The sequence below is a fragment of the Lonchura striata genome, chromosome 10, assembly GCF_050655825.1.
Source record: "Lonchura striata isolate lonStrDom1 chromosome 10, ASM5065582v1, whole genome shotgun sequence".
In the NCBI taxonomy this organism is placed as follows: Eukaryota; Metazoa; Chordata; class Aves; order Passeriformes; family Estrildidae; genus Lonchura; species Lonchura striata.
In genome coordinates, this window is record NC_140712.1 from 4,933,644 (window position 1) to 4,960,214 (window position 26,571).

At 41.3% G+C, this 26,571-nt stretch overlaps 1 protein-coding gene and 1 long non-coding RNA gene across 4 annotated transcripts in view; both read left to right on the forward strand.

Annotated features, from left to right (window-relative positions):
- Positions 1-6,960: 6,960 nt before the first annotated feature.
- The window catches only part of UBE2Q2 (ubiquitin conjugating enzyme E2 Q2), a 46,447-nt gene continuing 26,836 nt past the window's right edge, over positions 6,961-26,571 (forward strand). For 2 of the 3 annotated variants that reach the window (XM_021546782.4, XM_085588166.1), the window contains exons 1-2: positions 6,961-7,450; positions 22,471-22,575. In XM_021546782.4, the coding sequence (XP_021402457.1) occupies positions 7,265-7,450; positions 22,471-22,575 (291 nt within the window). In that variant the 5' untranslated portion in view covers positions 6,961-7,264. The remainder of the gene's footprint in view (positions 7,451-22,470; positions 22,576-26,571) is intronic. The other variant, XM_021546781.4, reaches the window with a different exon arrangement.
- Positions 22,582-26,567, forward strand: LOC146766494 (uncharacterized). Its single transcript, XR_014957475.1, has 2 exons — positions 22,582-23,995; positions 25,256-26,567. It is a non-coding gene; the product is annotated as an uncharacterized LOC146766494 (long non-coding RNA).

The following is a 26,571-nucleotide window of genomic DNA, read 5'->3' on the forward strand; positions in this document are numbered from 1 at the left end:
CTCCTGGCAGCTCTTTTGCCCTGTGGCATTGCTTCCTCGAGGAAGAAATCCTAGGGTCTCTTATGTGGCAGGAATCTTTGGGCCAACATTCTGGTTATGTTTTCCTCTTCCCGGCTTAATCTAACTTTTCTTACTTCTCTGCATCAGAGCTAAATAATCCCTTACATAAGTGCTCTCAACCTGCCGATTTGGACAGCCAGAACATAGAGGCAGCCTGTGCTACAACTTGCTGTACTTTTGGTTACGTGATACAACCACGTACTAATGAAGAGATGGGATGATAAAGGTTCTTTAGCTGCTTCCCTCCAACTGTGTTCCTCTCCCCCTGTTCCTGTGGGAGGACACTGTATTCCTATTTGACTATTCCCTAGTTAAAATTGTTTATATGAGACTGGCTCTTTAAGCCAGGTAAATTTATCTCAGCAGATAGGGGACAAGTTAAGACTCTTGTCTAGACAAAAAAAAAAAATCACCTTGGTGAGTACATTGCCATACTGTGTTCTTACAGGTGTCACACAGACGTTGTTCTGAGGTTGCTCAGTTGTGCCTGGATCTAAAGTGAGTGCAAGCCAGGGCTAGGATTGGGGTGTGTAAAGGAGTATCCTAGTGGACATTGGCTGCATCACAGAATCTAGCTCTGCTGTTTAATGCTATTAGGTCTCACATCAAAAATCTCTCTTCTATGTCCCACACTCTGCTGTGGTTTTTGATAATTTTCTGCTAAGATCACGGTTGCAGTGTTCCAGGTAAAGAACACAAGGGAATGTACCAAGCAGGGTAGATTCTGAAACCAGCGACAGCATCTGCTCTGCCTCCCCAAGCCAAAACAGGTTGTAACTGTGGGTGGAAATATGGAGAATTCTATGGAAAGTAAGAAGCGTGGAGGCATGGGAAGGAACTGGGAAGGTGTATGGGGGGGGTGTTATAGAATGGGCCCAAGTGAGATCCAGTGTGATGGTGATATAAAAATGCAGTCTATAGGACAGTAGAAATCATTAGGTCTGTGGCTTTATAGATCAAGGATGTGATCTTTTAAATTGATTTTTCTGCACCTGTTGGAATTATTTTCTTGTCCTCATTGCTATTCAAAATGTTTCTCTCTGTTATCTGGTAATTTCATCAATTACAATTTCTTCTAAATCACACTGAAAGTCTTGATCTGAACTCTAACATAGCACTACCATGATCCATTTTCAACACACTTAACATTAAACGCACCTTTTCTCGCTCAGTTATTTCCTATTTTTATTCCACATTCACAATTCTTAAGTCAGTTCTCAAATTATGTGGGTGCTGTTATGTCAAAAGAATTAGTTATATTCAGAATGCTGTGATTCAGTCTTCCAAATGTTGGTCTAAAGCCAAGTATGTTGGTTTTGTTATTTTCCTTTTACTCACTGATGTTGTAAATCTATATTATTGTTATATTGTTATATTGTTATGAACTCCAGGGCACATACAACTGCTTGAGTCTGTTATCCTTCATCTGTTTCAGCAGCATTTTGTGATTGGAATTTGTTTCTAGCAGGAAAAGAGTCAGATTTACAGAAAATAATTGCTATGATCATTCTTTTTCTGAGGTTCGGTCTCATATTTGATTCTCAGACTGCTGTTTTCTGTGACTTTTTCTCAGTCATTCTGAGGAAAGATGGCTTCAAGTCAGCTTTATAATGGAAAAAAAACCTTATATTTTCTGTCCTTCTTTCACCAGTAAAGGTAGATGGGTTCGTTTTCCAGATGTACTTCACTACCTTTGTTTTTGTTTTGTTTGGTTTTTTGTTTGGTGTTTGTGTTTTTTGTTTTTGTTTGTTTGTTTGTTTCTGGGGTTTAGTGTTGTTTTGTTTTTTTTTTTTCCACTGTTGTATCTACCAGACTCAATTTTGTGCATTTGATATTTAAAATTTAGCAGATGCAGATTATGTAAAAATATTGGGGCTTGGTAGATCTTGACTTGTGGCCTGTGGACACTTGTGATTTCCAAATCAGTAAATGGTTGAAAACCACTGGATTAGTTCCCCAGTCTGTCCTTCCCCACATACCAAATGAGGCTGCATCCTGTCACACCTGGTTTGGTATGACACTGGTACAGCAGCACTTGAGTCTGTGGAGGGTTTGAACAGGGACAGTACTGCTCCAGGCACAACTGTGTCCCCCAAAATCTAAACTTGCCTACAAGAAGAGCTAAAAGTAAATGAGAAGCAGTGGATGGTAGGGTTGCTGAGATGCATTTGATCTGTCTTTTCCATGCTAAGTAATGCGGTTGCAGAATCTGGAACAATAACTCTGACCTGCCCAGTTCATCTCAGTGTCTGCCAACTCAGATGCCCTGTGCTGATATTTTAAATGTGGACAAAGTTAACTGCCTATCAAAATAAGAAATCAAAAGGGGGACAGAGGGGCTGAGTATTCAGCTGTGGCTATGATTGCATCTCAGCCCTGGGAGCACTTGAGCTTGGGGTCTGCCCATTCCCTTGCATTCCACTCCAGGCAGAAATGTATTTAGTAGGACTTAGCCTGGCATCTGACCTCTGCTCCTGAAATCCCTCTTAAGCATCTGTGATGGCAGGGGAAGATAAGCTTGCTGAGCCCTGTAAGGCTTATGAGCCTGTGGATCCCAAGGAAAGGGTGCAAGTCCTAGGAAGTCAAGGGAAGGTGTGGTGCTCTGCTCTGAACAGTTCTGTGTAACTACTTCTTCCCTAACCCAGCTAGGTTTGGAAAAGTACCACATTTTCCTTTTTTCTCTAGTTTGTTAATTTATTTTATCAAATGGAATGTGTCAGATATGGCTGCACGGCTCCTTATTGCTTTCAGAGATGTGGTTTTAATCTGTTTTCAGGAAGCTGTGTGAGCCATTAAGGAGAAAACTAGGTGTGTTCTCTCACTGTATGCACAAGGAGTTTGGTTTCTGATGTTTGCATAGTGGATTTTAATCCCCATCTGCAGCATTGCAAGACTGTGATTAGCATGGCTTGGCTCTCCTGGGGCAACTTTTTTCTAATAAATTAACTCCCACAACTTTCACATAAAACAAAAACATTATCATTGAGCCTGCCTTGCAGACACCATCCAGCTTTTGACAGTTCAGAAATATTCACTGTTCAGCCATGGATGTAAGTACAGACAGAACTACACAGAAATCCACAAACAGTAGTGTGATCTCTACCAATAGGTTATTGCTCTTTCCTGCACAAGATTACAAACAGTCCTCAGCGGATGAGCCACAGCACTCCAAAGAAGGGACCTAATTGACTTAATTGCTGACCACCACAGGGATGGACTTGGAAGAACTGGAGTTAAAAACTACTCCAGACCACTCTGGGTAAAATCATGCAACTTTATTTTTTTTATGTTAAATTCATGGCCATGTTATTTGAGTGCCTGCAGACATCTCTTTGACACCTATTACTGAACATCTGGGCAACAGCATCCCTCTCTGTCCCAAGCTGTTCTAGGATAGATTGGGTTTGGAATGCCTTTCCTTAACTGTTAAAGGGAAATTGGTGTCTGAGGGACTAATCAATCCCTCACCCACTACACACGATGCTTCTTAAAACTAGCCATTTAATCAGCTTTCATGCACCAATGTATGTTTTTTTTCTCAAAGCTTTGAAGGTGACTTCATTATAGAAGCAATGACGTGCTGTGAGCTCAGAATGATGTGAAAGCCTGGCTTTGGCAAGCAGGACAGCTTGTCTTGTCTCTTGGTAAACCAGGATCCTCTTGACTCTTTCTGCCTTTGTCCAAGGTTTCAGGTAGGGTTCTGCTCTTCTCCTTCTCTTTATGGGTGTCAGCTATTATTTGTCTTTTCTAGTCTCAGGTTCTGCTGCTATTTGGGAAAAAAGTTTGAGTCTATCTGAGGATCAACTATTATCAAACTGCATCATCCATCAGTAAAATCAATTTACATTTCCTCCCATCTCATTAACTTCATCCTTTACTTTCTCTGTCTACTGAGGTTTAGGGATACAAAAGGTCTGGACCTTCCCTATTTCTGAAATGGCAGTTCCTTTTTGGTGCCTGACATTTCTTTTGGGAAAGTGACATCAGAATTAAACAGAAAGACCTCTTTCTAAGTGCTAGGCTGTAAATGAGAGAAGTGAGGTCAAAAACTAAAATTATAAACTACTCTCAGAGAAACAAATCAATCCTCTGCTAGGCACACTCAACTGAATGTACAGGAGCTTCATTCAGGGGTAAAGCTGGAAATACAGCAGACCTGGAAAAGGCATTCACAGGAAGAAAAGGACTACACAAACCGAAATTCATCTGTGTCCTGGAAGATCCTTTCTTTAAGCCCCAGACAACTACTGCTTTCATCAAAGCCCATCCATCCTATATTTTACTTAATTTCCTTATTAATGGCTCATTCTGAGCTCATCTTTCCTTCAGCTCCCTTTGTCCCTTGCTGCTGGCCTTCTGTCTTGCCAGGGACATGCCTGTCTGATCTGCTGGAAACAGGGCTGGCAGTAAATGCTAAGGGGAAAGACAACTTTGGTCTAAACTGTTTGTCTCCTTGTTCTACCCCAGAATGCAATGAGCAATCTGCAATTTTTTTTTTTTTTTTTTTTTTTTTTTTAGCGTTTCAGTTGAAGATTCTTACAAAATTTCCTATATTTAAATAAAAAGGGGGGGAAAGAAACAAAGGAGGTTATGAAGGTATGTTATCTTCAAAACAGGGATTTGGCCACAGTTCAGCCCCCAGAAGAGGTAATCTAGCTGTATGATAGAAGGAGGTAATTGTGATGTTGAAGATGTGCATGCAAGGTAGAAAACAATGGTACTTACAGGCAATATAGATCAAGGAACTTAAGAGCAACTGTAACTACTGGAATCTGATAGAGTGCTCCTGGAGGGCTGTACCAAGATTCATTAGCTTTATTAACCTGAGATGTCAGGTCCTGCCCTGTGTACAATCATTTTGGTCTTTGGGAAACTCTGGGCTTTCCTGAATTATCTTATGACCAACATGAGATTCATGTCAATGACCCGTGGCAAGTCCTGAAGAAAGAAACAGGAATGAGTCAGACATGTCTATCAGCTCTTCACACCTCTGAAGCAGCCTCTGAATTCCAGAAAAGGAGACAGCCACGATGTGTTCTCAAGGTCTTATCACAGAAACTAATTCACAGTTTGCACAATGCCTACTAAATACTGAGAAGGGCAGGAGAATTCAGAAGAGTGGTGGCTGTGCAGCTGCATGTTACTTCTTGAAGCCTGCAACAAAAAGACAGATTGAACGATCTGGGGAAAGTTCTAGACTGGGTTTGCAGAACACACTTGGCCAATTAAACAATTTGTTTGGTCTGCCTGATGCTCAGGAAAGGTGTGGTGAGGTATCCTCCCAGCCAGCACATCCACACATCTCAGCTGTGCAGCTGCCAAAAAAAGTGTGATGTCACAGTCAGCAGAGAGGCAGAGGAGAGGGAAGGGAGATGAGAGGACAAGGAGGATGGAAGAGCAGAGGTTCGGGTAGAGGCAGTTCTGGTAAGGTGCAGTTCAAACTTGCTAAGCCTACTCACCTAACTGCTGCAGTGAGGCATTCCTACCAGGGAAGTTGGGCTGAGCCACCAGATTCATTCCTCTGCTGTTTTATGCATCACACCATGCAATGCCTGACAAAGTCTGCTTTGTTTGGTTTTGTCTCTGGGGTTCCCATAGGGAGGCTCTTCCAGGTCCTCCCTTTCTGATAGGTATAGTCATTTTCTGCTGCTTATTTATAGCTAGTTTGCCCCTATGCCTAAACCATCCCTTATCTCTCAAAGTTCTTTGCCCTGACTGTTGATGTATTGACACACAACATTATATCCACTCTGGCTTCACTTTGCAGGCTGTACAGTCTAAGCAATAGTTCAGCCTGTCTAGAAGAGCTGAGTTGCACATGCTGTATAATCAGAGTCTTTCAAAAATCCTATGGACTTTCTGGTATCTTTCATTCAGAGTATTTAACCAGTGTTGATCCTTCCTGCGTCCTTTTGTAGCAAAGCATGCTCTTTGCAGCTCTCTTTCCTGGAAGGATAGGAATCTCAAGCCCACAAATCAATAAGACTTCCATATGCTTGGAGCTGGGCATTTGCGTAACTGTTTTTCTGGATCACGATTAGAGTTCTCACCACTTGACAAGATTCAGCTTGTGGTTTGTGAAGTGCTGCCAGTTTGTCTGGAATTAAAGATTTACAAAAAATATCAATTAAAAAAAAAGGCAATTCACTGTTATAGGTTTATGTGTGTATTGCATTAACTAAAACCTGTTTGGGAAATGTGAAGGACACAGTGCAACAGCATTGCTTGTATAACACTTCTCATCATGTGAGAGCTGCTCTATATTCACAAAGAACTGACAACTATCTATATGCAAAACCAAGAGGGGAAGGGACAAATAAAGGTGCAGAGATGCTATTTCCAGTGTCAGGAAGGGGCAAAACCTCTTGATCTCTGAGTGTAGTGACTATTTACTTACTTTCATGCATTGCGATACTTTTTCTGGGGATAAAATGTTTTACAAACAATTGGAGGGGAACTTAAATGGAGTAGAAGCAATTTTTCTTGGCCACTGTATTGCTGATTTCCAGCCTCCAGTGACTGACAGCAGATTTTATGAGTATGGATCCGCCAGAAACATCAGTACAGGAATTCCTGGCTTAAGTCGACTGACCTCCGAGGAGTACGACTAACAAGACTCTGAGATGACAAGTGCAAACCCAATGCTGCAGTTTTTTCTCAGCAAAACAGGAGTGCGGTGAGGAAGCAATACCGCATGCCCTTCCGCCGAGCTGAGCGGTGGGAGAGGAGGAGCAGCACGGGCGAGCGGTTCCTGCGGTCCGGCAGCAGGAGGCAGTGCCCGGGCAGGGCTGGGGCGGGCGGGCAGCGCCCGCAGGTGCCGCGGGCCAGGCGGGCCGTGCCCGCCGGGGGCGGGAGGCGGCCCCGGGGGAGGAGCGGGGCGCGGGCCAGCCCCGGTGCGCGTGTCCCGGGCGCGGGGCCGGGCTATAGGGAGGAGGGCAGGGCGAGGGCGGGGCGGTTGGTGCGGCTGGCCCGGCCCGCCGGGGAGGAAGGGAGGGGAAGGGGAGCGGGGTGCGCTGTTGCCCTTTTAAGCGAGCGAACGGGCGCCGGAGGCCGGTACAAAGGGAGCTCCGCCGTGCCCCGCCGGCTGGGGCTGCCCCGGCCCCGCCATCTTCCGCCCCGCAGGCGCGGCCGGGGCCAGGGTCGGGCCGGCCGAGTCGAAGGGAGGCGGCGGCAGCGCAGGCCCGGGCCCGGAGATGAGGCCAGGATGTCGGTGTCAGGGCTCAAGGCCGAGCTGAAGTTCCTCGAGTCCATCTTCGACAAGGACCACGAGCGCTTCCGCATCGTCTCCTGGAAGCTGGACGAGCTCCACTGCCAGTTTGTGCTCCTGCCGCCGCCGCCGGGCTCCAGCCCGCAGCCGCCGCCGCCGCTCACCATCCACTGCAACATCACGGTGCGGGGCCGCGCGGGGCGGGCAGGCCGGGCACGGCCCGCCCTCGCCATTGTCCGCGGGGAGGGGGTGACTCAGCACGGGGGGTCGCTCCTCAGGGGCTCCGGGCGCCCTCCGCGCTGCCGCCACAACAAAAGTTACAGGGGGCGGGCGGCCCTGGCCTCTCCTGCGCGGCGGGGGCTCCTCCGGGGAACCCGGGCAGGGGGAAGGACGCGGGGCTGGGGCCGTCGCCGCCGCCTCGGGGCCGGGAGCCGCGAGCCGGAACAAAGGGCGGCCGGGCCCGGGGAGCGGTGGCGGGAGCAGAGGGGGCCCCGGCCCGGCCCGGCCCGGCCCGGCCCTGCGGCGGCCGGCGGGACTCCGGCGCGCCGTGCCCGGAGCCGGCGGCCAGCGGGCGCTTTGCCGAGTGCGCCACACGGCCGCGGCCTGCGGCGGGCCCGGCCTCCCCCGCCGGGCGGCCCGAGGGGGCCGCAGCCACGCCAAACTTGCCAGGGTCGCCGCCGTGGCGCGGTAACGCGGGGCCCCGTTCTGCCGCCCAAGGGCCGTTTTATCATAACGGTGCCGTTAAACTTGCCAGGGTGCCAGCAGCCGTGTCTGTACTGACGGTCTGCTGCCTGCCGAGGGCTTTGAAGGGTCTCCTCTCTCTGGGTTTTTTCCCTCTTAAATTCGTTTGGCTTTATATTTTTTATATGAGTGGAATAAAGCTGGGGGTTTATTCATATTTATATGAATAAAACGTTCAGTGTTGTGCGATACAGTAACAATCCTCTGGCTCTTAGAAGATTAGGGCCTAAACTTGCCGAAGGATCTGAATGTATTGGCATCAGTGATTCACGTACAGGAGAGTGCTGGAGGTTTATTTTTGTTGGGTTGATTGCAGTTCTAAGTGAATTTAAATGCCGTATCAAGATTCAACTGAACAGTGACATATTGAAACACTTTGGGTGAAAATAGCATGTCTGTGTTTAAGGAGGATAACTTCTGTTGCTTTGTTTTGTATTTGTATGAAAGTTTCAAACACCACGGTGGTCGAAACATTTATGTAAATGTGAATATTTTGGTACTGAAAGGTGAAAATGTGTGTGCAAACCAGGCAATTTTAATAATCATTACTGGATTCTCACTTGCCTTAACCTTACTAAAGGCGAATCGTTAAGTGGATCTTTCAGTTTTCACAGTTAACTGTTATGTGAAGTTGCTTCTGTGGTCATGGAACAGATTTTTGTTTTGCTGGGTACTTGGAAGACATAAAATTTTGGGTTTTATGGTAAAACAAACAAGAAACGTTGGTGTTCTTGTTTCCAGACATGATCTATCAGATGATGGGTTTTGTGACTTCATATAAATATTTTTTATTCAGTAGTGAGTGTTCCATTGCAGAGAAATTTGGCTTTCTGTTTCCACACAAAATGATCTATTTTGTAAGTCTCACTCTAAACAATAAAATGGAAGGTCTGATGGTTGTGCACCCTTAGTTGCTAGTTGAATTTGATGGGTTATTTCTCCTTTGTCAAGTCACAGCTAACAGGTAAGCCAGCGGTGAGACCTGAAGTTGTGCTCAGGATTTGTGCTGTGGTGTTTATGTGCTTCTGAGACTGCTTTCATTGTAACTACTTTCGATAGTAATTCTCATTGCGAAGAAATGTGCCGCCTTAGCTGTAGGCCTTTGCTTGAGGTGAGCAAGCAAGAAACCACTTAGGTCACTGTTGTCATATTTGTGTTAATGAGGAAATGGTGTCTGCAATCTGCTGTTACAGTCACTTGCCCCAAAGGTCAGGAGATCTCTCACATGCCATTAGACTTGTGGCATATGAACTTGCAGAAATAACAGGAAAAGTGCTCTTGGAAACCTCAGAGCTGAGACTTCTGCTTTGATGAAAAGCTGTGTCTGAGCTTCTTGAAAGTTCTGTTTACACTTGTCTGTGAGCATCTTGGTGCTTTCCAGTGTTGACTAATTTCTTGTTCTTTGAGGCACGTGGCTGTTTTCCCCATCTTTTAAAAATAAATGGGATAGAGCAGTCTGAGATATAGACAAGGCTCCCTTGAAACAAATGGGCAACAGGTGATAGAGCCAAGAACTGGGCTTCCATCCTAGTTTTTTGACACACATTTTAGAATTTGTAAGTGTCACAAAAGTGATTTTTTTTTTTAATCCCCCTTCCCACTGAATGGAGTCCCTTGGCCCTAACATCTGATTGCCTCCAGATATTTTTGGAGTTTTTTGTGGGTACTATGAACTAGAAGATCCTAGGTCTTTTTTACTGTGCTTCAGTGGCTCTGCAGGTGCTGAGGGAACTAGGACTTCAAATAGCAGTAGTGGCATGCAAAGACTGGTAAGGCTATAAAGTTGTTGGTAAACATGGTTTTTTGGGGAGACTCTCCACATCAGAAGCTGCTGCCTTAGTGGATTTGCAGAGCAAATTTGCAATTTTAACTGTTTGCTTCTTCTAGCTAATTTTAACCCCTATGATACTGATCCAGCCAGGGTATTTCCTTTACTCAGCAAGAGCATCCAGTGGCTTGTATCTGGGTGTTCGAGAATCCTGTTAAGGGGGAAGAGTAAGCACAGAGCTCAATCACCACTTCTTTTCTTTGTGGTTCTGTTAGCATACCTCAATAGGTTACGTAAAATGACAGCTGTCTAGCTGTGTGTAGAGATGCTGAGGTTATGGGATGGAGACATATCTGTTAGGGAAGTAAGCTTTCAGTAGTTAAAAATACATCTGATAACTAAGTTGGCCCTGAAATTCCCAAAAAATCTTTTTTTTTTTCTCTCCAGCCTAGAGGGAAGAGGAAATATTCCTCTGGAGAAGTGAGAGAGTATATATTAGGAACTGTGTAGGTCTCCACAAGTTTTCTAGACTAAAATTCAGAGTTTAAGTCTGCCACTGGCATTTCTCACTGTGATGATTTGCTCATTGTCTTTGTAGTATAAGTTTGTAGAACTATCAAAGTTCAGTATTGGCTATAGCATCTCAGGGACACTGTAGCTGTGACACTGAACACTGCTTGAAATTAAAGCAAGATACATTTTATCTGATAGCTCCTCTGTTTATAGAGTGACAGCTGAACTTTGTCCAAGTCTGTCCTTCACTGTTTCTGGTAGTGACCTGTATTAGAGCTTACATGGTTAATCAGATTATTTTGAAAGAGACACTTCAGGGTGGAGTCATCCCTGACAGAAATATTGCTACTTATTCTTGAGAACTGTCCAATTATTGAACTTGTTCAGGCTGTGTACCTTCACATTCCCATTTTGTTACACCACCAGCAGCATCCCCCTTTGGAGTTTTATTTCTGTTTTTCTTAGGTTTCCATTTTAGTTAACAGCACTATTCTATTTGATCAAGTTCAATAAACCTTGTCCTATTCCTCATGTGTTGTGAAATAGTATCAAGCATCTGGCCTTACTTAAAGGAGTGTCTTTCTTGATCATGACTTTAGGTAAATGTCCTTCAATACAATCTCTAGCTTCAGTCTGGTACCTTATCAGACTTAGGTCATGGTATTGCAAAGGGTGTGTTAGAATTATTCTATGCCAAAGTATCTTCCTTGTTATTTCAAGGAGAAGGACTAGTCTTGATTGCTGTAAAACATTTTGTATTTTTTATGACATCTCTTCTAAGAGAAACTGGGTATTAATATCTCTCCACCCATATGCAAAATTCCTGTTGAAATTCTGTATCCTCAAGTGACCCTTGCAGGTAGAATGGGGGGTTTGTGCCAATTCCATGTGGGATCATGTTTGCCCTAAACAGATGTGCCACTGCACATCATGGGGCTGTGATGTGCAGTGATATCCTTCATACTTCAGCAGTTCATTTCAGGTGATGTGGCTGACTCAGTGAACTCCTGCTTCTCAGTTGGAAAGAAGCATCTTCTGCTGAAAAATACCCTCCTGCTAAATCAGAGTTAGAAGCTGCTATGAAAGACATTAAAAGGTTGCTGCCTACAGATAACTGCAATTGATGGGAGAAGACTTTATTTTCCCTTAAAACCAGAATGGATGAAAAGATACTACCTGTAAAGCTTTTGACAAGTTGGGTGTATACAGAGAGCGAGTTTATTGGAACCTGGGACAGTTCTTTAAAGGCATAGGATTTTCATATTGAACTCACTCCTAGCTAATGCCTAGACAGCTGGTAACCTTTCTGAAAGGTTATTTATTTGTACATGGAACTAACCACATAATGAAGGAGGCATTCCATTCCAACCTTGGATTTATTTATTTTTTTACATCATCAGGCATTCTGTAGTTAGGTTAAGACCTTTGTTTCTCAGTATATGGATGTCACGACTGTATAAAAGCATACGTGGTTTTATCTTGATAATATGTACTTTTTAGCTAGGGTTAGATATACTTGCTGATTTTTAAAAAGGTAGTCATGCAGCTATTATCAAACGTAAGATGCAATAGAAATTGACCAGGCTTAGTAATGTTTTATTTAGCAAACCAAAAATTATTAAAAGAGTAGTGAGGGTTTTAGTTTGTTCTTTTATGTCAAAACTGTAATTGGAAAAAGAATATCAAAAAAAGGAGTAGGTAATAGTGCTGTTTCTTACAGACCAGTAGAGGCTGTGTGCCTTGTGAGGTGGCTGAAATTGAGTTTGCTGCATTAAGGACTTGGCTGGCATGTAAAAGTTCTTACGGAGTTCTTGTTGATCTGGACTGTTTCCCAGTCTGGTTTAGCTGCACAAACATCTGTCCCGTCACAGCAGGGGCACAGCACTGAGAGGGAGCTGCTGGCAGAGCCTGGGTGGTGCTGGGGACGGAGCTCCCCTGGCTGCACGGCCTGGGGTGGCACCAGGCCTGGGCCCGCACCAGCGCCTGCCTTCTTACAGCGGCAGCTGGACCAGACGTCACTGCAACAGAGCTTGTTTGGTTGAAAAATCTGACTCTTTCCTGGAGACTGCAAGATACAGAGATGGAAACAGTTGTCTAAATAGTATTATTATTAGAAAAGAGGAGGTGAAATTTCTTGATAGGGGCAAATGTTTGTAGAAGTTGATTAACAGAAAGTACTCCTATTTTAGTTATACTAGTTAATGTAGTCTACTGTTCAGTACTGTCAGGTTGTTTGTCTTTGTTACTTTGAAAGGTTGTAAATGCCTAAATTCTTGGCTGGAGCATTAGGGGCTTATTTCCCTTGAAATGGCAATAATCCCTTTTTAGGAGACATGATAGTTGATGATTTAGTATGTGTTCTACTGTGTTTCTTCAGCTATAAGCTATGTAGGAGAAGCAAAAATGATCTTTCTACCAGCTCCTGGAAGACAACTGGAAAAGTAAATGACTGATTAAAGTAAGAAGACACTATTTAGTATTTAGATCTTCCATCAGTCTGCCTATATGCAGTACACTTTAAGCGACTATGATCACTGTAGTTCTCAGTTGATCTCTGGTGGAATCAAGCATGCCAGTGTGTTTTACTTATGTCTTGTGTCCAGCTGTAATCTCTAAGCGTGGTATAAAAATAATAACCTTACATGTGGGGTTTTTTTATCTCTTGCTTACAAAACATCTTGGTGTACTAAGTGCTGTAGAGCAGCTAATACATGACTTCTGAAGATTTAGTATGAACTGTATTCTCCTTTCTCTCAGACCTTATCTTTTCCCCCTTTGCAGCAAAAGAACTCAATGCAGTTGGAGATCTTGCAGTAGCTTCTCCAGTGTGTATTCAGGAAGGCAGGAGCATAAGCTCTGTTAGAACTTGTATAGTGGCATTAGAAAAAAAAAAATCAAAGCGTTCCTAAGCAGTGGTGTTCAAGATACCACAGGCTTCCTTGAATTTTTGAAGTAGGAAATAACTGTGGTAAGAGTTGTGGTATTAAACTTATTAATGGTAAATGCTGGTTAAACTCTGTGGTACTGAAGTTGTGCATGTGGGGGACAAAGTTCCAACCGAGTGGCTGTAATCTGTAAGGCCTGTGGCCAGGCAGCATCAGGGCAGCTGTGTACATGTTACTGTGAGGGGGGAGTTGGGGAGCCTGTGAGTGGTGGTTGGAATGCTCTCAGGAGTAAGGAGCAGCAGGACCTCTCTCAGCCATGGGTGAGAATGAAAAACTTTTCTGTGTGCAGGTGTGTCTGGAGTACAAGTTTGCAAAGGGAAAAGGTAGAAAAGGTGGTGATTGCTCTTGGAGGGGGGAAGGGGCACAGATAGACAATTCTGAGTGATTTCAACACTTGAAAGATGTAAATTCCTGAAGTTAGAAAAAGGGGAAGCCTGGATCTTTTGGGTGTATCAACAGAGGTGATACCAGAATTTGCATACTGTGGGGTAACTGTGTACGTGATAAAGGCGAGAGCAGGTCTGCAAGGAAACTTTCTGGAGTTGAGTTGGAGAGAGGGATGTGTCACAACTTAGTTATAATCAGTTCTTCTGTTCTAACCATTTTAGAAGCCATTTCTTGTTACTCTGGCTTTGTGACACTCATGTTGATGATAACTGGCCTGTATAGTTGCAGAAGTAGGTAGTTAATAACTCGTGATGATTAGAATGAGTTGATAATTTGTTTCAAGTAACTAGACTTCCTGCAGGAATTTGGACACATCAGATCCTGTGCTGGTAGTAAAGAGTACTGCAGAATCAGATTTACAAAATACCTTTCTCTTGAGCCCACGTGTGTAGCTGCTCTTAGGTAAAGCACTGCCAGTTTGTGTGTGTGTAATGTATGCAGTAAAGAGAACCCCTTATGTCTGAGGGCTCCCAAACAACCAGCCTCTGATAACTGGCAAGCTGAGGGTACAAGCACACAGTGGGTTTTTGTGTGTGAAGAGCAGGATAGCTTGAATCCTGCTGCTGTAAGGTGCTGTAATAAAAACCTGGACATAGTCTCGAGTCTACAGCCATATTCCCAATAAGCAAGTCACTTAGTTTTCAGCAGTGCTATGTGCTTTGCTCAGTTTTGAGTGTGGAGGATGTTTAACTTTATTTGTTGCTGTTAACATTGGCAGAGCAATGCTGCTTAACTCCCTTGGGCTGGCCCTCCACAATAGTGTACATATTCAGAGACTGCTTGCTGGTTGAGAACAACTGACTTGCTGTGCTGTTAATGCCATCCTGTAGTGTTGAGTTGTGTTTGAGCAGCAGTTCAGTAACATTTAGTGTATTTTTAGTTTGGGTCTGGACAAAAGTGGGTTTTTTTCTGTGAATTTCCCTGAGTGGAGAGATTACATGCTGCATTATGATGATGTGGAAAATAAAATGCTGTGTTTTGTCAGAAAAGTGCATTATTTTTTCTTTTGTGATCCTAATTCTTGGTTTAATTCTCTGTAGTTTTGTTCTGCTGGACAAGTAGCCTCCTGCCTTTGGTTTGATAAGGAGAGAGAATGAGGTTGTGGCAGCTGATAAGAGAATCTGATAAACCTGTTTTTTCCAAGGTTATGTGCAATTTCATATATGGGAATTGGCAGTTGGGACATTTTGCATAGATTGAGTAATTTAAAGAACAACTGGTCATAAAGACTTGACCACAAGAAATGTAAGAATTCTAATGCTACATTTACATTCATGTTTGTGACCATTTGAAGTGATGTTCTGTGCCTTTTCTGCTTTGGTTGTAGATGTTTTGGCTTCTTATCCCGTAGTGATATTTTGAGCAGTGAGAGATGTGTGTACCTGGACAGAGAGATATGGAAGTAAAACACTTTATCTTAGATTATTCTACAAACTCTGAAGTTACTGGCTGCTTGTATGTGCCTGTTTGAAAGCAGCAGTTGCTGAAGTTTTCAGGAATTTTTTTTCCCCATCAAAGTGTTATTTTCTGTCTTGGGTATATAAAAAATTTAAGAAGTTAAAGATTCCATAATAATTTCAAGAGAATTCTATGACCTTAGGTTGAACTGGAAATTAGCACAGATGAAGATGCAGGTTACAAACTGCTTGGATTTTGGAATAATTTGTGCACTTTGAAATACTCTCCCTTTTGATACTTCCTTAGTTCTCATGGTGGTTGTCAATGAAGATTGGCACTTACAGATGCTGCTGAATCTGTATATTTCAAACAGTGTTCCATGATGTAAATCGGTTGATTTAGATCCATGCTGTGGTCCCTGTGCACTCGTGCAGAAGGTGCAGTGTCAGAGCACCACACGTGCCTGTGACACCTGATGTGACCGCAGGGGCAGTGGCTTTGCTCTCAGAAGGGGTCTCCAGAACCATTCTGTATACTCACAACAAACATTTCCTCCTGGTTACTTTTCTGGTAGGCTTCTGCAATCGGTAGAACTTGTTTGTACAGAGAACTATATTTTTTGGGGGACAATTTGTGGTTGCAGAGTGAATTTTACTGGCATCTACAGAGTTGTGATTTGTTGTGGTCTTTCTGTTCCATGAGGCATGTACCTTTGACCTTCCCATCTCTAGCGTGGCTGTGTTTAATAACATGAACAATTCTAGAGAAAGGTCCTCTGCTACACTTGCCTCCTTCCCTGGAGAGTGTGTGGGAGAGGGTGCCTGTGACCCTGTTAGTTGTGTTGATTTAATGCACTCCTGAAGCACTGAGTGTATTAGCAGAACTGACATAGAACAGGTTTAGGGGATTCTTTCACCTTCTTCCTGTAAAGGTGCAGAATGATTAAGCTCGTGCAATCCCAGGGATCCTACCCCAAAGGATGATGCTTCGCCTGGGATTGTCATGTATAGGATGTACTGTTGATACAGCCATTAAATTTGAGAGTAGAATTGCAGTAATTTTTTGTGTTGTAGAGAGAGATGTGTATTTCAGACAGCTGAACTTGGTGCCTTACCAAGTGCAAGATTTAGAACAAGTGTTCTCACTGAACTGAGCTTGTCAGGCTTTCGGGAGGATGTAGAAAAGTAAAACTATACAGGCTTGCTTTTGGGCAAGTTAATGGTATGTTATATATGATTTTAAAATTCAAGAGACAAAGCAAGTTCCTCTTGTTTGGTGGTGATGTTTAAAATTCACTTTGCTTCCTTGTTACCACAGATACTAAATTTCATTTTAAACCCTCCATTGCAAACACTTTTCTTATTTTCTAGAACTCTGGATCACTGACATGCTAGAAATGACAAATTTTTCATATCCAAAAGTGCAAATGTTAGAGTATTGTAGTGTTCAATTATTTGATCTACACAACACAGGAAATGGTGGTGTCTGAATGTTTGAAAATAAAAAATGGAGGGGTTTACCGGAGGTTTCTAGAAAATAGTTTGATTTAGATTACTTTCAATGAAAGTGATTCTTCATGCTTTCTTCTTTCTTAATTATTATAAAGGATTGGTTGAGAGGGCAGATGACAGCCTGCTGGCTTTTAAAGGTTCTTAAGCCTGTGGATTTTACTGGCACTTGAGCTAGTGGTAGAAAATGTTTGCTGCTTCTTAAGCTGCCTTTGGAAAATTTGGCCTCTAATAATGGGAAACAGTCTGTCAGTTGTGTAATCACAACTAATGCTGTTCTAAGTAGCTGTACTAGTACTAGTGTTTTATGGTCACCAAGCTAAACTTTAGCTTTAAGAATATTTTTTGTTTTCTGTAATCCTGATATTTTTGTTAATATTAACTCCATGTTTTTTTTTTTTTCTCTAAAGGCAGCTTGATACAGGTGGAAAAATAAGTGGTGAATAACTGACTAACAATTGCAAATAATGTGTACTAAAGTGTAGCTACTTCTTGTTTATTCTTCAGTATTTATTGAATGTTCATGTAGGGTGTATATATGACCCTTAATAAAGATCTGATTCTGCTGTTTAATTAAATGGACAAAGTTGGAAAGCCATCTGTGATTTGAAATCAATTATTTGGCTTGTGTTTATAGCTGCAAATGTATTCACCTTGAGAAGATTGTATATTAGGCCTCTGAGATGTCTTGTTCCATTAGGATTTACTTCATTACCAAGATTTGAGTGAGCAAGAATGGCCTCTTTCCAGCCTTCTCTGAGTATTTAAGCTGGTTAAAAGAACTGCCTTTTTTAAGTAAAGGAAGGTGAAAAAAATTTTTGGGACTGAGAAAATGAATATTAGAAGGTCTGTTAGGAAAATTACTTAAGTTTTATTTGTATGTGGTATGAAAAGAATGAACTAGAGTCTGTCTATGATGGGGATTTTGCAAAAACTAGCAAATAGAAAACAGGTTGAAATTTGTTCAGATGGTACGCTAAGGATTTTTGAATAAAACCACCCCCACACTGTTTCAATCTAGTATGATTGAGAAATTAAAGAAAATTAAGAACTGTCACTGTGATTTTAAATCATAATATAGTAGCCATGTGTTTAAATGTATGATCCTACCATTTAGCTGTGAAAAAAATGGCTCAGTTATGTACAAGGAGAGATTATTACTCTTTTGCCTTCTAACTGCAAATACAGGTTACTCTAATATTAAGAGTGAGAGCAGGATGTTTTGTTTTAACAACATCACAATTGTAAAAGTATTGTAATTTAGAAATGTCGCATTTAAAAGTGTCTTACTGATGTCAAAATTGTGTCACTGTAGCTTTAGAAAGCAGGCTGAAGATTATATAACATTGCAAGGAAACGGCCTTATTGTTAAGGATGAGAAAGCTTAGATAGGATATACGTAGATGATAGATCCTGCCCAGGAAAAGCTGTATTAATGTGTGTGTTCCTGGAATCTTCTGTTTTGCTGCTTTATTTATTTCTTTTTTCCTTTAGTTAGCAAAATTAAATGTAAGTAGAGCTCTTACAGAGGATGTAATGGAATGTCTGAACAGAGAGATCCCATGTGTATTCTTCTAACACAGTAGTTTTTCTAAATGAGTTTCATCAGTTTTGAAATTGTTCCCATGGCAGGAGTGCAGGGCTTTATTCCCTTTGTATTTTGTGTGTTTATTAGCAGGCTAAATTCTTTCACTGCATTCTGTGGCAGAAGGGTTTGTGTTCACAAAGCTCCCAGTCTGTCCTGGTGCTGATACAAAGAGTCTCTAGAAGTGATGATGCTATGAATTGTAATTGTATGTGTGCTGCTGTAAACATCCTGCCTTTGTCCTGCCTGTGCTGGGAGGTGTGATGTCACTGCTGTCCTGTCACCGGGCACTGCTGTGCCCACAGCCCTCCCTGGGGATGAGCCCCTGCCTTCGCTTGGGGAGAGCAGCAAAAGAGCAGCGGTTACATAAAACATCCCCAGTACTGAATATGGTGAGAGCTGTGCAGCTGAGAGAGATTATAGACACAAAATCACTGCATGGCAGCTCTCTAGTGAAAGGCCCACAATAATGAGGCTTTTTAGCCACTGACAATTAATAGTAAAATAACTGCTATTTTAGGCTTCCTCTAATGAAATGTCTTTGAGAAGCCTGTGTTCCTTACATGACACAACAGCTCAAACCCACCTCTTATCTCTGTAGCATGCAGATACAGAAAAATAGCTGACTTAATTCTCTCAACAGAATTAGCTAATGTGAAGTTCAGTTGCTTGACCTTACAAACCATAAGCTTAGCTTTAAGTTGCCTGCTGTGGTTATTACAAACTCATGAGCCTTTTTATATCTCAAGTTCAGAATGGTTGAAGTTCATGTGTGAATTTTGTATTTCAAAATAGAGTGACTCATATCCGCATGGAAATCAGCTGTTCCAAAAATATGGATTACTTAGAGATCTAAAGAAACTTAATTCCATATATATTTTTTAAATTAAATGACTATATTTATTGGTAAGTCTGAAGAATTAAGAATCATGACAACAAAATTGAAGTTTAATTGAATTTGTATTTTAATTTTAAGCATCTGTTGTGAAGAAGCTGGTATGTGCAATTAAGTAATCATATTTCAAAAATCTAAAACTTGAAATATTTTCTGAGCAGCTGACTAAATATGCTTTCAGTATTAAAGAAGAGCCTTTCTGAGAAGTGTGCTCTTCCATTCATGTTTCAAAAGCTAGATCAGACTAAAAATTTGAATGGTTAATAATTTTTAATAGTCATTCATGTGTGCTATACGCTAATAATGCAGGCAGTATCGAGTCTATGTAGGTTTTCTCACCTGCAGGAGGGCTTGTTTTCAGGGCACGAAATGAGGTGAGTGTAAACCATGAGTAAGAGCTGTCACTCAGAGCAGGAGGCAGCAGCACATTCAAGTAGCCACTGCAGTGTGTTTAAACTCATAGTGGGATTGCTTGATCGTCTCATCTGCACTGTCCCTGGCTGATGACAGACACGCTGCAATATTTTGGAGAAGATAATTATGTAGGCCCCTAGACTGGAACAGATACTGGTTGCAATAAGGAGTGTCCCACTGTGCGGTTGTTCCTTATATTCTTCAGGTGGAGAAATCGAATTGTCAGAAAAAATTTAATATAGACAGGAAAGAGCTGGGTTCCACTTTCTAAGCCATCTTCAGATTCCAGATAAAGTTTAGAAGAGAGGACTAGCAGATGTTTGTCTTCTATAAATCTTTGCAATTAATAGACTTGTATAGGTCTAGACTAACATAATTTTAAAAATACTTTATTAAAAAAGAAGCCAAAAAAGCCTGTTATCAGAATGGTGCATGCGCAGTCCAAATGTGACTGTATCTGGAGAATATTTATATCCTATTGAGTCTGAGGATTTTAAAGAAATAGATGTCTTGGTGAATCTTAGAAGGGATGTTGTTTGGTCTTTGTATTTCTTGATGGGAATATTGGTGTGATCTAAAGCCATGGTAGTAGTGTTTACCCTACTGCCTTTCTCTTAACTTCATGAGCTGGACAAAAAAGTTTGGGTCTCAAGAACTGCTGGGTCAAACAACTATTCAGGCAGTGGAGCCACAGTTAGCAGAGATTCCCTTGTGCTGTTCCCCCTGTACATCTGCATCAGTGTGCAATGAGAAAGTCTTGAGGTGAGAAGGTTGCACCAGTGCAGAAGACTTCACAAGCAGGTTGCATATTATTAAAAATTAGTGAGATGTTATCAGTACAAAACTTGAAATACCTTTAAGGACGTTTAGCTCCTAAAAACAACAGTTTAGAAACCCAGTGGCAACAGGGAATTCAGCCTTGTTTCTCCCACAGACATAGAGGTTAATCTGTTATGTGAAACTGAGGAGAAAATACACTCTTCTCCAGCCCTGTGTTGTGTGAAGGAGGAGGGTGATTAAAGCTCATCGATAAGCCTGCCTTAGCTGTAAATCTTGGCAAGCTGGGCTTCCTTCCTAGATCTCTGAGATCTTAGACCACAGTTAATCAAGAACAGATACTCAAAGGTCTCTGCTTTGAGGAGGAACAGCACAAGGGAATCTCTGCCTGAACAGTGACCCAGCTGTTCTTGAGACCCGAACTTCTCTGTCCAGTTCATGAAGGTAAGAGGAAGGCAGTAGGGTAAACACTACTACCATGGCTTTAGATCACACCAATATTCCCATCAAGGACTACAAAGAGAAAGTGAAGTGTAATATAATGTGCTTTGAAGTGAAGATGAAAGATGTGAAAAGTGTCTTTTTCATAAAGCTACTGGGAATATAATGTATTCCTTTAACAAGGTTTTAGCCGTGATTTAGAAAAAGAATGTACATAAACTTGAGGGGATTGAACTTGATAAAAAATAAATTTTTGCAGAGGCTTCAGTTTACAGGTGGGATTTTAGACCTCTTTATCTAGAACTTCTCTGGAGCATGGTGTCAGCCTGCATTGCCAAAGCTGATGTCCTTTAGTCATATGGCTTTGTTTATGGGGTTCAGCACTTCAGATAGATGGTAAGTTAGGAAATATGCTTTATTAAAAGCCAGTTCTGACATGCTTTCTTCATGTATTTTTCTCATTTTCAAACCTTGCCTGTTAACTGTTGAAGAATGAAGCATAATTTTTTGTCTCTGGAATGAGAAAGATGGATTTTTTTTTTCCTTTTCAACTGCAGTGAGGGAAATGAATGAAAGTTCCCTCGTTATTTTGTAAGAAGATAACATCTGGGTGATAAAACTGAGGTTCAGCACTTTGTCCTCAGCTACTAAAATTTAATTGAAAGGGTGAGAAGTGGAGAATGCCTTAAATAACTAAAGCAAAACAAGTAAAATCCACACACATCAACAACAAGAAAGGACACTTACTGTTGAGTTGGAAGCCACATGGTATTATTCCATCCTCACAAACTTACCAAACCTGTGTGAGGATAAAGTCTGAATCGGTTTTTAGAATGTCTGACCAAGAACCAAGGGCTTTCTGCTTGCCTTTCTTGTAACAGGGGTCTGCCAAGCACCTTTGGAAGGGCTGCATGCTGTGGCACCTTAGTGGCACCCACAGACAGCTGTGGGTCACATCTCTTCCAGGGATTCCATCTGCCCAAACCATGGCTTGTTGTGGGAAATGGAGCATACCTGTAATCCTGTGAGCTCCTTTGGTGTCACCTGGCTGTGTCCTGGCAGCTGTCTGCCAGCTGTGGGACACTGGATGGAATAATGGAGTTATGCTGTGAGCTCTCCTGGATTCAGGGTATTGCGTGAGAGAGCTTCAACAGTGCAATGTCTTCAATGAGCCTTGGTGGTACAAAGATAAAATGACAGATTCTATCTGGGATAAAACTGATCTGCCAGTTAAATTGTCCTCCAGGGTAGGACATTGTATTGCTTTTGGCTGTGGGTCAGTGCTAGAAGAGTTACAATAATCCTGTTTGAGGAGGAAATGTAAAATGCCAGCTTTTATCACTTTCGCAACTTTTCAAGAAGCTGTGTTTTTATTAAAAATCAGCATCAGTTTTATTCTTTGACATTTACTACTTGTGATTCCATTTTTTGCTAAATATCACCCATAGCACATTCTTAAATTTCTCCCTCCTGCCCCACCTTCCCCCAAGGTTTTAAATATTTCAGCACTGTTTCTTATGTATATCTATCAGCTGAGGGATAAAAATAGGTTGAAATACTAGAAGAACCAGTTGGCTGGATTTCTTTCAATTTCTTTTGCATTAGCTAAAAATGTGGTGTTATAAGCTTCTGTGTTACCTGACATAGAGTAAGATTAAAGGTGATATTAGCACTGTTTATGAAATTTTGGGGGTAAATGATTTTTTTTTTAATCTTTGGGATTTTTTGTTTATTTGTTGGGTCTTGTGTTTTGTTTTTTTTTTTTTAACAGGAATCTTACCCCTCTTCATCACCAATATGGTTTGTAGAATCAGATGACCCAAACCTGACTTCAGTCTTAGAGCGTTTAGAAGATATTAAGAAGAGCAATACTCTGGTGAGTGAAATATTTTGGTTATTTTGGACATTTGGTTGGGATTGTGTGTTTACTTGGCTTTGTCATATTAACAAACAGGTCAGCTGGTTCAGTTTTAGGGTTATTTGGGGGATTTTATAAATACAAGTTTTTCTGCCAAAAAAACTTAGAGAAGCCAAAAGTAATACAAAATATTTGAGGCAAGAAGGAAATGATAATTTCTTTTCGAGAGTAAGCTTTTAAGTAAAGTTTCAGCCCCAGTAATTAGTGTGATGTTTTTTGAAAATAATTAAACAGTGAAGTGGATGAAAATGTTAAAACTGCTGAATAAGGCAGCTGTTGTAGAGTTTTCTTTGCACAGAAATCAATTGCAGAGGCAAAACTTTGTACTCTTGAGAATGTGTATTCTCCAAATTATGAGTCTTAATACCAAGAATTCTTGGTTTCTTTAATTCCTTCTTTCTTTCAAAGGAAACTTGACCTGATAGCTTCTGGTTCATCAGAATGTTCCTTGGGTACTGATACGTTTAAGCACTGTTGTGGCTTCGGACAATTGCTACTTAAAGGAAATCTTTGTATACAGATTCTGATGGCTGTTTTGTATTTCAGAAAACTCAAGCATTGTGTCTTGCTTAAATACCCTTTTCATGTAGCAATAGGAGCTCAGGGGAAAGGCACATGAATATAAAAATTAGCTTTCTAGTCTGTAGGAAACTGTCCTTGAATAGTGCTTGGAAATAAATTTCAGTACAAATGCAGTTTGTGCCACAAAAAGGAGTATTGCAGCATACTGACAAACTCAGGTGATTTTTATTAATAGATGATATTAACATTTTGTGTTTATTTTCGTGGACATGAATGTGATACATAAAAAACAAATCACTCTGCAGAATCCTGCTTGTTGCATGAATTATGTGCATAGTATTTATCTGGTTTGGGAAAAATTGGGAATGTTCTTTCTTAGGAAAACCTACTACTTGTCATGTTTCCTGGGAATAATGTTCATCTAGGATGTCTGGCTGGCCTTACATAAGAATGTACAAGTGTCTTTTTCTGAAGATAGTTTAGGATGCATTTGACTTCTAGCAAAAATAATTGGGAAACTAATAAAAGTGACTCTTTGTGGGCCTTCCCATAATTAAAAACAATTGTAGAGGGACGTTAGTGCTTTCATGCATTTTGTTGGCTCTGATTGCACAAGATGTACATCTCTATTTTCTAATTCAACCTAAGATTTAGACTGGACTATGTTCAGAAGAATATTATAAATTTTAGTCTTTAAACTTTGCCTTGAAAGGGGCAGTAGCAGAAAATCTGGCCAAATGAACTTTTTGCTTAAAAGACACTTTTCAGAAGATTGTGCAGCTTGAAGCTGGTGTGGCTGATATTCAGTCTAAAGGTTCTGAACAAGATATTTCCTGTGTGCAGCTGCCTGCAAAAGGTTGGAAAACTTTGTTGTAAACATGCATGGGACTTGTTTTGCTGAATTGCATGTGCACACAGACTGCTTATGTAGCTGGTAAGAAAACAGCTTCTGCTATCAAGATTGTACTTGCCCATGTATAAAAGCTGATGGGTTGATGTAATAGACACCTGTGATGGCCCATTGGTTTCTCAGGAATCCACCCTGATTTGTGCTATGCCAAGGTGAAGGCAGATGGGAGTGGTTGGAGAGACAAATATTCACACTACAAAATCTGATTTCATTTTTGCTCCAAAGACACGGCTTGTGACTTTTTAATTTTTTTTTTTTCTCCGTACAACTCTTCCCTCCCTTTCAATGGCAAGGAGGACTTACATAGAGACTTTTTGCAGCTAAGTAGGAGGGGATAGGGGAGTACATGTAAAAATCCAAAGGCTTCTAATTTATCACAGTCTCATAAAAATTCACTTTGTTTAATTTTTAATAATCTAGAATGTTTCAGACAAGCTTTCATTTAGTTTACTGTAGGTAAAGTATCATTAGTGCCATGTTACTCTAAACTCAAAGTTACCGGAGCAGTCAAGTTTTGAATGGAAGAAGGCATAGGACTCTTCCAGGAGCTCAGCTGTGCTAAAAGCAGTGCTAGCACATGTACCCTGGTTTAGCCTTTGGTATTCTACTGCCCTTTCTACCTCCTTTGTAACATGGAACAGGTGCCAGCTGTTGGGAAACTGAAAAACATGCTCTTCAGGCATAAATGTTTGAAATGTGGAAGCCTTGTCATTTGACATGGTAACATGAAAACTGGTTTATGATGCTGAAATCATAAATGTGTTTCCTGGAAAATCTTCTGTGGGTCTGAAACTGTTAGTTACCTTGCACCAGCATGCTGCTTTTACTATGAAAGTTTGTCAAAACACTAAAAATGTTGAAAGGTTATTAAGAATGTGATCAGCATGGATATCATCAGGTTTGGACAGTTCAGCTGCTTGGTTGTCAATGTTAGGCAAGTAAGCAGATGAAGAGGTTACAGAGTTCTTTCAGCCCCTAGTGTCTCCTGAATTTCCTTCTGAAAATCAGACATTCTTTAGATTTTCTAAGTATTAAACTGCCATCTGCCTTCTAGTGGCTGTGCTATGCAAAAGAGAAATCTTACTATGATTTCCCTAGTTCTGTTTAAAGTGATGGAAGTTACGTGACGTGAGTCTGAAACCTCAAACCTTATTTCATGAGATGTTAAGTATAACTCTACACCGTTTGGATGTTTGCTTCTTAAAGAGAATAGGGAAATGGGCTGAAATTCAGAGAGCAACTTTAATTCTCACAATCCAGACTTTAAACTTGCATGGAAGATGTCAAACGTAAGTACACAATTCCTGGCATAAGTATGTTTACAACTTGGGTAAGCTGCTGTCTTGAAATACACGGCTTCTGTGTTAATATTTTAGATTAAGTCCCACATGGAGGCATTTCAGGGAAGAATGTTGTCTCTTGCAAACTCCCAGTGCAGCAGCTGTTTCTGTAGTGGGAGTCAGAGACGAAATGCAGGAATCCGCTTTGCTTTAGTCTGAAACTGCCCGAGGCTGCGGAGTGTGGGGGAGGCCAGGCGAGGTATTGTCACTGTTACCTGATAACCAAGTAGTGGCCACATTCCAAGTGGCAATTATTACTTCCCTCTGTTTCCATTTTTATCCTTCTTCATCACTTTCTCAGTGGTAGGCTAAGATTTATTGAAGCATTTATTTTTATATAGATATTGTGGGTGTAGGTAGAGACGCATAGAAAAATTAAGTCTTTCTGTGCTTAAACTGTACTTCTTAAATTCATTTTTCTTGGTAATCAGGAAACATGGTGTTTCATAGTGAGCCCAGCAAGATATTAATATCATCAAAGGCATCCTAAAATTGTTAATGCTTTCATACTACATTAAGAAGATATCTTCATACATAAAAAGGCTGCCTAGTGTAGGCTGGGTTTAAAAAGAATAATTTTAAACTCTTTTCGGATGTACAGAACATTAAGATAGGGAACAAAATTCCAAGAGGTGTTTGTGTTCTAAACCAGCATTATGGTGTCCAAAAGAACCACCAACTTCTCAGAACTCCTGAAGCATTAAAAATTATAGAGGATGTATATTCTAATGGTGTAATTTTTGTTATTTTGATATTCATTATAATCATTATGGCAAATTTATAGATGTGTTGTTTGGTCACTTGAGGGTTTCCCTTCTGCAGACTCTTCACATCACTCCTTTACCCTGTGGGTTATGAGTTCTGATTGCTGTTTACTTTGTGCTGTAGGCAGTTTGTATTCCAGGGAAACTACTGATAGCTCACTTTTCTTCAGTAGTCTCTAAGTGTGTGTGTTAAGCATTCATTTTACATTAGTTAAGCCTGTGAAGTGACTCTGGAAATACATTTAAATTATTAGTACGTGACAGAAATCTGCTCTCCCTTTTGGTAGTCTGTTCATGTACATACCAACACATACCAAACCATGCCAGGCTCTGCTTAGAGCACAGGGCTGGATCAGATGCTTTCCAGATGCTACTTTCAGCTCAAATTACCCTGTGAATTTTCATACAGATGAGCAGA